General features: G+C 49.1%; 1 protein-coding gene across 1 annotated transcript in view; it reads left to right on the forward strand.

Moving 5' to 3' along the window:
- Positions 1–12859, forward strand: part of CPAMD8 (C3 and PZP like alpha-2-macroglobulin domain containing 8) — a 72831-nt gene that overhangs the window by 30860 nt on the left and 29112 nt on the right. The window contains exons 12-21 of the mRNA XM_089496638.1: positions 133–303; positions 779–907; positions 2526–2739; positions 2996–3165; positions 3276–3425; positions 3795–3956; positions 6504–6649; positions 7512–7574; positions 8949–9180; positions 9292–9445. Coding sequence (XP_089352764.1) covers positions 133–303; positions 779–907; positions 2526–2739; positions 2996–3165; positions 3276–3425; positions 3795–3956; positions 6504–6649; positions 7512–7574; positions 8949–9180; positions 9292–9445 — 1591 coding nt within the window. The remainder of the gene's footprint in view (positions 1–132; positions 304–778; positions 908–2525; positions 2740–2995; positions 3166–3275; positions 3426–3794; positions 3957–6503; positions 6650–7511; positions 7575–8948; positions 9181–9291; positions 9446–12859) is intronic.

The raw sequence follows: 12859 nt of genomic DNA on the forward strand, positions 1-12859 counted from the left end.
TCCCAAGCTCTGGGTAAAATGTGCTTTCCCCGTCATTGCCTTTTGTTGCATCTCCATCCCATTAAATGTCTTTCGTCTCCCCAAAGGAGAACCGACCAAAGTATGGTCTTTCTTTGTCTCTTGACTCTCCAGGTGGAAGTCACCTACCCTGATGGGAGCCCGGCTGATGGAGTAACAGTCAGGATCAAAGCAGAACTTGCTCCCAAGGACAACATTTACACAAGTGAACTAGTCTCCCTTGGTGGTCTGGTGGAGTTTGAAATCCCTTCCATCCCTCCTGTTGCCCAGTACATCTGGCTGGAGGTGGGTGAAGGTCCCGCGTAGGACTTTGTGGGCCAGTCCAAGGCATGCTTTGCTAAGAGAGGGTTCTGGGAATAGGAGAGAAAGACCCCATTCCTATAATCTGAGACAGAGTGGTCATGGCACGGCTGTGCCTGGAGGCAAGAACAAGTCCAGAGTTGAGTCCCTGGCATCTCCTGATAAAAGTGTCGGGAAGGGGCCTTCTTTGCAAGAACCGCCCCCCCTCCTGAGTTGCTGCTGACAGTCAGAACAGGCACTGCTGAGCTTGGTGGACGTCAGCCTGGGCCATTTTGGGATCTGGTGTCCTTTTAAGGGAAATCATGAAATGTTGCCAAGAAGGAAACTCAGAGAGCAGCAATCCCCATGGCAAACAGTGTCCTTAATCAGGCCCTGGGAGGATGCGTGGGTGGGCTTGGTGGGGGACAGAAGGTGGTGGCAGTGCTCAGAGTGATGTTCCAGCCCTCTTCCCTTTCTCGAGACCAAAGTCACTGCCCTCAACGGGAAGCCGGCCAAGGACCAGTATCTGCCCAACTACCTGTCCATCAGCAGCTGGTACTCTCCAAGCAAGTGCTACCTGCAGCTCCAAATGCCAGACAAGCCCTTCCAGGTAAGCCTTCCAAGGCAGGATGGCTTCAGCTTCCTTTTGGTTGAAGGTAAGGACCAAAGTGCACCTGGGAATCCCAACTAGGGCAGACCAATTGAATCCATAAGATCTTTGTAGGTCACAGCCTCTGCAAGCTCCCTTGATTCAGTGAGTCTACTTCTAGTTGGGACTAGCTGCAGGATCTATGCTTACTGAGGCTTGTTCAGTGTTGCAGCTGTCGGCTAAGACCAAGAGGATGGCCCAGATTAAATTTGAGAGGAGTTTTTGGGGAGGCTGCATACATGCAGGGGTGTGTGGGTCAAAGACATATCAACTCATGCATTTTGCGAAGTCTAGAAGGGTAGCAGCAGGGGGAACCTCATGCAAAACCTGGGAAGCCACCAAACCATCATCCCCTTGAGAAGAGAGGAGGAAGCCCAGGAGGGCCAGATTAGAACTTCAGGGTGGGGGTAGGGACTGGCTTCCCTACTCCCAAACCAGCCAATCCCTCCTGTCTCCAAGCCAGCAAGATAGCTGGACACCAGCTCTTCTCTTGCAAAGGAAGGGCATCAGTTCAGGATTTCATAGAATCGTATAGTTGGAATATACTTCAAGGACCATCCAGTCCAACCCCCTTCTGCCATGCAGGAACTCTCAATCAAAGCATCCCTGTTGACAGATGGCCATCCAGCCTCACTTTAAAGCCCTCCAAGGAAGGAGACTCCACCACAATCTCTGAGGAAGGAGTGTGTTCCACTGTCGAACAGCCCTTACTCTCAGGAAGAGTCCTCCTAATGTTGAGCTGGAATCTCTTTTCCTGGGGCTTGCATCCATTGCTCCGGGTCCTAGTCTCTGGAGCAGCAGAAAACAAGCTTGCTCCCTCCTCAATATGACATCCTTTCAAGTATTTAAACAGGGCTATCATATCACCTCTTAACCTTCTTTTCTCCAGGCTAAACATCCCCAGCTCCCTAAGTCCTTCCTCATAGGGCTTCATGGTTTCTAGGCCTGTCACCATTTTAGCCTCCCACCTTTGGACACATGGCTCCAGCTTCTCAATGTCCTTTTTGAATTGTTTTGCCCAGAACTGGACACAGTATTCCAGGTGAGGCCTGACCAAAGCAGAATAGAGTGGTACTATTACTTCCCTTGATCTAGACACTATACTTTTATGGATGCATCCTAAAATCACATTGACCTTTTTAGCTGGAGCATCACACTGCTACCCCAAGCCTAATTACCAACTACATTCACTCCAACTACCACAAACCCACCAAATAAGAATCATTGGAGATGTGTGCACACACTCACCAAACCCCTGTTGATTCAATGGGTCTAGTCAGGTTCAGCCACAGGGGTCACCAAGAAGCCAACCAGCAGCACAGGAGTTGATGGTCTTCACAGGATCACTGCCTTTGATCTTGGAAGTCCCCTGTAGCCATCCCAGTAAGCCATTGAAGAGGGCAGCTATCAGTCCATCTTGCAGCAGTGAGTTCCACAATTTAATTCTTTAAAAGTAAAGTCCTCCAACTTCTCTATCCTTGTAGTGGCTCATTGGGGGATGATGGAAGAGATTGGTCCTGCCCATCCCTATGCAGCAGCAACATCACCTCTTCTCCCCTTTTACATTTCTCCCTCCCAGGTGGGAGAGGAAGCCAACATTGCCATGAAATCCACATGCCTGTGCAACTTCACGCTCCACTATGAGGTGGTGTCGCGGGGCAACATCATGCTGTCAGGGATGCAGCCTGGAAATATTACTTTGGAGAGGAGCCGGAGGGTTGCCCCCTGGCCTTTGCCCTCAAGCAGCAGGACCATCCACATCATCCACGTTGCAGGCATGGATCTGTCTTTGGGTATGGGCACAGGGTGGGTGCCACATGCCAGTCCCTTTAATAGGGATGAGCAGATGACCCAGTAAGTCTTTGTTTGAAGACATTTTTATTGGTTTAAAAAAAGAACCCCAGAACATGATTCGTTAAGAGGAGGTCCCCTTCCTCTTCCTCTTCCCCTTCCCCTTCCCCTTCCCCTTCCCCTTCCCCTTCCCCTTCCCCTTCCCCTTGGAGAGAGTCTTGCCAAGGTCCCTCTGCATGTTCCCCTCTTGTCCTCCAGCCCCAACGCATTCCACGCCTGCTCCAGAGACCTGCATGACCTCTGTCCGCTTCTGGATCACCCCCAGCATGGTGCCGCTGGGCCGCCTTCTGGTTTACTATGTCCGGGAGAATGGTGAAGGGGTTGCCGACAGCCTCCAGTTTGCTGTTCAGCCCTCCTTTGAGAATCAGGTATGAGCAGCATCCGGCAGTGTCCGGGACCCCCTGAGAGGCATGTGACATTGTGTGACAGTGGTGTGGCTGCTGCTGCTTCTTCTCCTTCTTTTAATCTTCAATGCCAGGTTTCGGTGGCATTTTCAGCCAACGAGACCCGACCAGGCGACTCCATAGCCATCAAGGTACGAGCCACAAAGGGCAGTTGCGTCTGTTTGGCTGCAGTGGATAAAAGCGTTTACCTCCTCAAGCCGGGCTTCCAGCTGGACTCTGCCAAGGCAAGTGACCCTTTCTTGTGGGGGAAGATTTGGGTTAATGTGGGGGGAGGGGGGGCTGAGATTTTTGTACTCCCAAAGGACTGGGCCAAATAGGCAGAGGGTCCAAATTATAGCAAGAAGCTGGACTAGACCTTGAAGGACCCACTGGTTTCCACATTCAGCAAGTAGCCAACTGGTGTTCCTTGGAAGCCCACAGGTAAATGCAATGGGCCCAAGGCTTTCCGTCCCCTGAACATGGAGTCACATGCATGTGGTAGTCCTGCTGTCTTGGGGGATGCTAGGAACTGCAACCCAAAGTGGTGAATCTTCCATGTTCTTCTGCAAGACTGTTTTCTCCTCCCTTCGACTCTTTGCCATCTCTTTGTACAGATCTTCCAAGAACTTGCAGAGTATGATGTCTTGGATGCCTTTGGGACCAAGGAGGACGGGCACTTCTGGTGGCCTGGAGTGTCTTTGCACAGCCGCCGCCGCCGCTCCTCCATCTTTCCCTGGCACTGGGACATCACCAAGGATGCCCACTTCGCCTTCACGGTGAGAGCATTGGTTTCCCCCTTTGTAGCTGAGCATAGGTGCCCTCCTGAATCGGCTGTTAATGACAAGACAGAAGAAACTGCACAAAGATTAAATCAGCTGGCAAGAGACCAAATCCATTCTCTGGCCACTTTTGCTGCCATGTTGCCATCTGGTGGAATTAGAGATTATTAGCTTATCAGCAGCAGCAGCAGCAGCAGTGCTCAAAGAAGCTGCTTTTAAGGACTACTGCAGCTCCCAGGATCCCCTAGCCAGCTCTCGAGTTGTCATGTGACCTCAGCCTGCCTCTGTTAATGGCCCCAGAATCACTTTCTGCATCTTGCAAAGAGAGGCCTTAAGGACTGGTTTCCTGCCTCTGTTTTTCCTTCTTAATGTGTAAATAGTGAAATAGGGCTGCTTGGCTAACAAAATGAACAGAGAGAGGAAGCCAGGATTGGCGATAAAATTTGAAAAATTCTTGGCTAAAAATGCCAAGACATTTTACATACTGCTTTGAAAAGTGGCTAAAGTGTCGCTCGTTGCTTTGTTCCCATTATATTCCTTTTGAAATGTACTTGATTGTACTGCCAACCCCCTCCCCCCCACAAATAAGCAAATACATTTGTGCTTGTTATATTGCTTTTGAAATGTAACTTGGTTATGCCCTCCAAAAAAGCAACTACACTTGTGCTTGTTATATTGAAATGTAATTTGGTTACACCTCAAAAAACAAGCAACTACCAGTAAGCTTGTGCTTGCAACAGATGCCAGCTTCTCACCAGGCACTGAATCTGGAAAGCCTGGTTGTTTATTCGCGCTGTCTTGAGTTTCTTGAAGCCAACTCATCCTCGATCCCTTTCAGTCTGGTTTCCGCCCAAGGCATTCCACAGAGACAGCTCTCACTAAGATCTCAAATGACCTTTTACAGGCCAAGGCTAATGACCTTTACTCTGTTCTCATCCTTCTCGATTTGTCTGCATCCTTTGACACCGTTGATCACTGTCTCCTAATTGACATACTCTCTGACCTTGGGTTCTCAGACATTGTTCTTGACTGGTTTAGATCTTACTTGTCTGGCAGATCTTTTTTGTTGCAGGTGGTCAGACTTCTTCTCCTGTTCCCTTATCTTTTGGAGTTCCCCAGGGCTCTGTTCTGGGTCCCCTTCTGTTTTCTCTCTACACACTGTCCTTAGGAAAACTCATCAGCTCTTTTGGTTTTTCCTACCATCTGTATGCTGATGACACCCAGTTGTATCTTTCCAACCCTGACCTTTCTCCAAGGCTTGAACAGCAAGTCTCGTCTTGCCTTACAGCTGTCTCGCAGTGGATGCGCCATCGACGTTTGAAGCTCAAGATGTCCAAGACGGAGCTTCTTGTCTTTCCCCCTAAGCCCACCCTTCAACACTCCTTTTCTGTCTCTGTGGACAACATTTCTATTCAACCAGTCCAGCAAGCCCACAGTCTTGGTTTTATCTTTGACTCTTCTCTGTCGTGTATCCCTCAGATCCAGACCACAGCCAAGGCTTGTAGATTCTTTCTGTACAATATTGCCAAAATCCGACCTTATCTCTCCGCCTCTACTGCCAAGATCCTGGTCCATGCCCTAGTGATCTCCTGACTTGATTACTGTAACGTCCTCCTGGCTGGGCTTCCTCTTTCTCACCTCCGTCCTTTAATCTCTGTCCAGCATTCAGCTGCACCCATTATCACTTCCACCCACCGCTCTGACCACATCTCTCCTGTGTTGGCATCCCTTCACTGGCTCCCCCTCCCTTTCCACATTCAGTATAAGCTCCTGCTGTTGACATTCAAAGCCCTCCATGGCCTGGCCCCTCCTTACTTATCAGACCTTCTTTCTCCTCACCTTCCCACCAGGGCCCTCTGTTCTGGTAGTCAAGGGTTCCTGTCTCAGCCCAGGATTTCCTCTGCCCCATCCCGGATTCGCCCCTTTTCACTTGCTGCCCCTCACTCCTGGAACCTTCTTCCCCCGCAAGCAAGAGCCATCACTTTTTTAACCAGCTTCAAAACGGAGTTGAAAACCATCCTGTTCAGAGAAGCCTTCCCAGGCATTGCATAATTGTCGCTTACTATTTGATGTTCTTTTGGTGCCTGTTTATCGAACCATTTCCTGTATTGCTATGTACTGTGTATGTATTATCCTACTTGAGAATATGTATTTTCCCTGGAAGAAGATTAACCATCCATTATGAAGCCAAGCCCTCCCTCCAGTCCATCTGCCTTGGTCCAGGCCTTGGAGATAGAGAGTAACTACTGGACCTCTTACCCTTTCCCTCCACCACTCCCTTCTCCTTCTGTGTCATGTCTTTTTAGATTGTAAGCCTGAGAGCAGGAAACCATCTAATTAAAAAGATTGTATGTACAGCGCTGTGTAAATTTACAGTGCTTCATAAATAAAGGTTAATAATAATAATAATAATAATAATAATAATAATAATAAATAACCCTGGCTTTCCCTCTGCAGGTATTTGGGTGGAGGAGCTGTTTCTCTCCTTGGTGGGTTAAAATGAATCCATGCTCATGGGACAGTTTTCTTGTCGTTGTTGCATAGGAGACTGGCCTGGTAGTAATGACGGACCTTGTCAGCTTGAACCACCGGCAGCATGGTGGCACGTACACCGATGAGGCTGTGCCAGCCTTCCAGCCTCACACAGGGACCCTGCTGGCTGCTTCTCTGCATCCCAAAGCCCTGCCCAGGTACAGCCACTCTCCTTGTTGCTAGGGTTAGGGGTTAGCTGACAGAAAACCAGCTTTGGAGGATTGTGCCGCCTTCTGGACATGACAACTTTTAGCTGCAGCTGGCAACCAGAGGAATGGATTGTGGAGACTTTGTGGCTGGGAAGCCCCACTTGCGTTCTCCATCGAGGGTGATGACACCTGTTCTGGGCAGGTGGGCACACAAGTGGCACCTGCTCTTTTGTTCAGAGAATGCCAGGGAAAGAGGTGGGACAAGCAGCCAAGAGCTGTAAGTGGCACTGCCCTCATCTTCCCTGGTTAGAGACGGAAACAAGGAGGCCCTCCTTTTGCAAGGGTGGCATAGAGAGAGAGAGATCTTCCATGTTCCCTGGAGGCAGAAGCGGATGGGTTTTCCTTGCTCAGTCTCTGGGAAACGCCAGGTCAAGACTGCCCTACAGCAGGCACAGAGAGAAGAGGGATGTTGTTGTGTGCCTTCAAGTTGTTTCTGACTTATGGAGGCACTCAGGTGAACCTATCCTGGGGTTTTCTTGGTAAGATTTGTTCAGAGGAGGTTTGCCAACCTCTGAGGCTGAGAGAGTGTGACTTGCCCAAGATCCCCCAGTGGATTTCATGGCTGATGTGGGAACTGAACCCTGGTTTCCAGAGTCATAGTCCAATGTTCAAAGCCATACTGCGACCTCTGGACGATTTGCCTTCCATGCTTCTGGCATCTTTCTGTTCCTCTTGGCTGCATTTGTGTTTGGGAAGGGGGTAATCCTAAACCTTAGAAAAGTTACTTTTTTGGCCATCAGTTCCCAGCATCCTCCCAACCAACCAGTATGGTCACTGAATGGTGTTTATTGTCTTATTTCTTGTCCTTCAGAGCAGACAAGAGGAGGAGAACCTTTTTCCCTGAGACTTGGCTTTGGCGCTGCGTGAACGTCAGGTAATGGTGGATTCAAGCTCAACTCAGCCTGGCATCCTTCCGAGGCAGTCACTAAAATGAGTCCCCAGATTGTTGGGGGCAAATTAGCTTACAGTTGTAAACCGCTTAGACACTGCTTTGGTGGTATGAAGCAATATATAAATGAAGCTTGTTTGTTTGTTTGTTTGTTTGTCACACTTTTGCACACCCATACACGCGCACACGTGCGCACCCCTGACTGGGGGATTCTGGATGTTGTTGCTCCCCAAAGTAAAATTTTCCCAGAAGCTTCCAGGAAGGGGCCAGTCATAGTCTAAGGCAACATCTGCACTACAGAATTAATGCAATTTGACATTGTTTTAACTGTCATGGCTCAATACTGTGGAATCCTGGGAGTTGTTGTTTGTTGTGGCCCCAGAGCTCTCTGACAGAGAAGGGTAAATCTCTCACCAAACTATAATTCCATGAATCCCATAGCTTTGAGCCATGGCAGTTCAAGTGGTGGCAAACTGGGTTATTGCTGCAGTGTGGATGCAGCCTAGGACTCTGGTACTGCTCCTAAGCACCTTCCCCAGAGCTGGTGGGGACTCAAACAGCACCTTCCCACTTCAATTCTTGGCTCAAGGAGAGGGCATAGGTGCCAGCACCCTTATATGTGCTCTTGTGCCACCCTGCCAAGGGCAGACCTGTGGTACAGAGAGGCACCCCTTGCCTTGTATCTCAGTTTCTCATCCCAGCAGTTCCTTGGTGCCAATCCCTCCCAAATGCATTTTGGATGTGCCGGGGGGGGGGGGGGCAGAGAGAAATGAGGCCAACCCTGAGGCCTGAGATTCCTGGCAGCTGTCGCCAGAAATGGCTCATTGATGGTTGTTGTGTCAGTGCCAGCTTGGTGAAACATGTAAGACTCTGAAGAATGAATGAATGAATGAATGAATGAAAGAATGAAGCAAATGTGTGTGCCAGGGTCTATATTTGTGGTACCTTTTCCTGCCTTTCCCAGCATTCCCAGAGCAATAATGCTGATGACCCCCCATGGCCATTTTTCTGCTCCAGAAGGCACAGGGATGGCAAAAATAGGGGGACAGAATTGTCTGCCAACTGTCTATTTGTGAAAGATGGGTGCACTTTCCTTCAGGTGTGGGGGTAAAATCTATGCAAGAGGCTGCTCTTGGAGATGTTTCTTTTAGCTCCAGAAAAACGGGGCCTGGAGGAAGGGGAAGGGGTCTGCCACTGCAGTCTCAGAGGGTCAAAGGACCACCAGACATGGTCCATCCTGGATCTAATGGCTCACCTTGGCATTGACTAGACTGCCTTGGTCCAAAGTCTAGCATAACCGGTACTCCCCTGCCCCACTGTCTTCCTTCTGTTCATATTTCTTTCCTCCTTCTTTTAAAGTGAGGTCTCTGGAGAAGCTCAGCTCCGGGTGCAGGTCCCGGACTCCATCACCACGTGGCTGGCGGAGGCTGTGGGGCTCTCAGAGGAGACTGGCTTGGGCCTGGGGCAACAGGCCAGACTAAAGAGCTTCAAGGCCTTCTTCATCGAGTTCACCCTCCCGTACCGCGTGATCCGGGGTGAGCAGACCAAGATCTCCCTGACAGCCCACAACTACCTCCCGGTCTGCATGGAGGTGAGATCCTTTCACCGTCTCCCTCTCCCTCCCTCGATCTCTCTCTTTGGTGCATAGGGATTGCAGTGCCCAACATTCTTGCCCTCACTGACATACTCCCATCCCTCACAGGTCCATGTGAAGATCTCCATCCCCAAAGGGATCCGGTTTGTTGGACATCCTGGGAAGCACCACTTGACCCGGAAGAAGTGTGTGGGCCCTGGCAAGGCCAAGCCGACTTCTGTTGTCCTATCCTTTGGGGAATTGGGACAGAACAACATCACAGGTAGCTGAAGGAGCAGCCCTTGGCTCCCAGCAGGCACTTCAGATCTTTGCCTAATAATAATAATAATAATAATAATAATAATAATAATAATAATAATAATTTATTTATAGCCTGCCCAATCATAGAATCATAGTTGGAAGAGACCCCAAGGGCCATCCAGTCAGAACCCCCTTCTGCCATGCGCGAATTCTCAGTCAAAGTATCCCTGTCAGATGGCCATCCAGCCTCTGTTTAAAGACGTCTAAGGAAGGAGACTCCACTACACTCCGAGGGAGGTTGTTCCACACATCAAAAATACAGTAAAAATTCAAAATTAATCCCTTTCCTAACCCACCATCACAATTCTAAAACTTCAATAATCAAACAATCACAATTTAAAATAATAAATACAATAGGGTAAAAGATTGGGGGAAATTGGGCAGACAGAGAGACATGGCTCACAATCAAGTCATATTCCTATTCCGATTTATGCTTGTGGAGAGGAACTAGGTTGGGACGGCCTGCCTGAAGAGAGCTGTCTTAAGAGCTTTCTTAAAGGCTGTGAGAGTAGAAATGTGGTAGATCTGCCTAATCTTTGGGGCTGCACTGTTTGAAGGACCACACAGAAAGTTACAGAGTTTGCAAGAGATCCCAAAGGACATCCAGTCTAACCCCCCTTCTGCCATGGAGGAATTCATAGAATCCTAGAGTTGAAAAGGACCCTAAGGGGGCATTCAGTCCATTTCCCATTCTGCCATGCAGGAATACATACAATCTGAGAGTGGGAAGGGACCCTAAGGGGGCATCCAGTCCATTTCTCATTCGGCCATGCAGGAATACATAGAATCCTAGAGTTGGAACGGACCCAAAGGGGTCATTCATTATTAATCGGAGGCTAGATGGATATTCTGTTCTGCCATGCATGATTACATAGAATACTAGAGTTGAAAGGGACCCTAATGGGCCATCCAGTCCATTACTCGTTCTGTCATGCAGGAATACATAGGATCCTAGAGTTAGAAGGGACCCTAAGGAGCCACCCAGTCCATTTCCCCTTCTGCCATGCAAGAATACATAGAATTCTAGAGTTGGAAGGGACCCTAATGGGCCATCCAGTCCATTTCCCCTTCTGCCATGCAGGAATACATATAATCCTAGATTTGTAGGAGATGCTAATGGGCCACCCAATCCATTTCCCCTTCTGCCATGCAAGTATAAATAGAATCCTAGAGTTGGAAGGGACCCTAATGGGCCATCCAGTCGATTTCCCCTTCTGCCATGCAATTATACATAGAATCCTAGAGTTGGAAGGGACCCTAATGGGCCATCCAGTCCATTTCCCCTTCTGCCATGCAGGAATACAAAGAATCCTAGAGTTGGAAGGGACCCTAATGGGCCATCCAGTCCATTTCCCCTTGTGCCATGCAGGAATACATAGAATCCTAGACTTGGAAGGGACCCTAATGGGCCATCCAGTCCATTTCCCGTTCTGCCATGCAAGAATACATAGAATCCTAGAGTTGGAAGGGACCTTAATGGGCCATCCAGTCCATTTCCCCTTCTGCCATGCAAGAATACACAGGATCCTAGAGTTAGAAGGGACCCGAAGGGGCCACCCAGTCCATTTCCCCTTCTGCCATGCAAGAATACATAGAATTCTAGAGTTGGAAGGAACCTCAAGGGGCCATCCAGTCCATTTCTCCTTCTGCCATACAGGAATATATAGTCTCGTAGAGGTGGAAGAGACACTAATGGGCCACCCAGTCCATTTCCCTTATGCCATGAAGGAATACATAGAATCCTAGAGTTGGAAGGGACCCTAATGGGCCACCCAATCCATTTCCCCTTCTGCCATGCCGGAATAAATAGAATCCTCGAGTTGGAAGGGACCCGAATGGGCCATCCAGTACATTTCCCCTTCTGGCATGCAGGAATACATAGAATCCTACGGGTGGAAGAGACGCTAATGGGCCACCCAGGCCATTTCCCTTAAGCCATGCAGGAATACATAGAATCCTAGAGTTGGAAGGGACCCTAATGGGCCACCAAAGGCATTTCCCCTTCTGGCATGCATGAATAAATAGAATCATAGAGTTGGAAGGGAACCAGTTGGGCCATCCAGTGCAAGCCCCTTCTGCCATGCAAGAATACATAGAATCCTAGATTTGGAAGGGACCCTAATGGGCCATGCATTCCATTTCCCCTTCTGCCATTCAGGAATACATAGAATCCTAGAGTTGGAAGGGACCCTAATGGGACATCCAGTCCATTTCCCTTCTGCCATGCAAGAATACATAGACTCCTAGAGTTGGAAGGGACCCTAATGGTCCACCAAGTCCATTTCCCCTTCTGCCATGCAAGAAGAAATAGAATCCTAGAGTTGGAAGGGACCCTAATGGGCCCTTCAGTCCATTTCCCCTTCTGCCATGCAAGAATACATAGGATCCTAGAGTTAAAAGGGACCCGAAGTGGCCACCCAGTCCATTTCCCCTTCTGCCATGCAAGAAGAAATAGAATCCTAGAGTTGGAAGGGACCCTAATGGGCCCTTCAGTCCATTTCCCCTTCTGCCATGCAAGAATACATAGGATCCTAGAGTTAAAAGGGACCCTAATGGGCCACCCAGTCCATTTCCCCTTCTGCCATGCCAGAATACATAGAATTCTAGAGTTGGAAGGAACTTCAAGGGGTCACCCAGTCCATTTCTCCTTCTGCCATACAGGAATGCATAGAATCCTAGAGTTGGAAGGGACCCTAATGGGCCATCCAGTCCATTTCCCCTTCTGCCATGCAGGAATACATAGAATCCTAGAGTTGGAAGGGACCCTAATAGGCCACCCAGTCCATTTCCCCTTCTGCCATGCAGGAATACATAGAATCCTAGAGTTGGAAGGGACCCTAATGGGCCATCCAGTCCATTTCCCGTTCTGCCATGCAAGAATATATAGAATCCTAGAGTTGGAAGGGACCCTAATGGGCCATCCAGTCCATTTCCCCTTCTACCATGCAAGAATACATAGAATCCTAGAGTTGGAAGGGACCCTAATTGGCCATCCAATCCATTTCCCCTTCCGCCATGCAAGAATACATAGAAATCAAGAGTTGGAAGGGACCTTCATGGGCCATCCAGTCGATTTCCCATTTTACCATGCAAGAATACATAGACTCCTAGAGTTGGAAGGGAACCTGTTGGTCCACCCAGTCCATTTCCCCATCTGCCATGCAAAATAAATAAAATCCTAGAGTTGGAAGGGACCCTAATGGGACATCCAGTCCATTTCCCTTCTGCCATGCAAGAATACATAGACTCCTAGAGTTGGAAGGGACCCTAATGGGCCCTTCAGTCCATTTCCCCTTCTGCCATGCAAGAATACATAGGATCCTAGACTTACAAGGGACCCTAAGGGGCCACCCAGTCCATTTCCCCTTCTGCCATG

Source organism: Sceloporus occidentalis, unplaced genomic scaffold (genome assembly GCF_023333645.1).
Source record: "Sceloporus occidentalis isolate IW3139 unplaced genomic scaffold, rSceOcc1.0.p SCAF_91, whole genome shotgun sequence".
In the NCBI taxonomy this organism is placed as follows: Eukaryota; Metazoa; Chordata; class Lepidosauria; order Squamata; family Phrynosomatidae; genus Sceloporus; species Sceloporus occidentalis.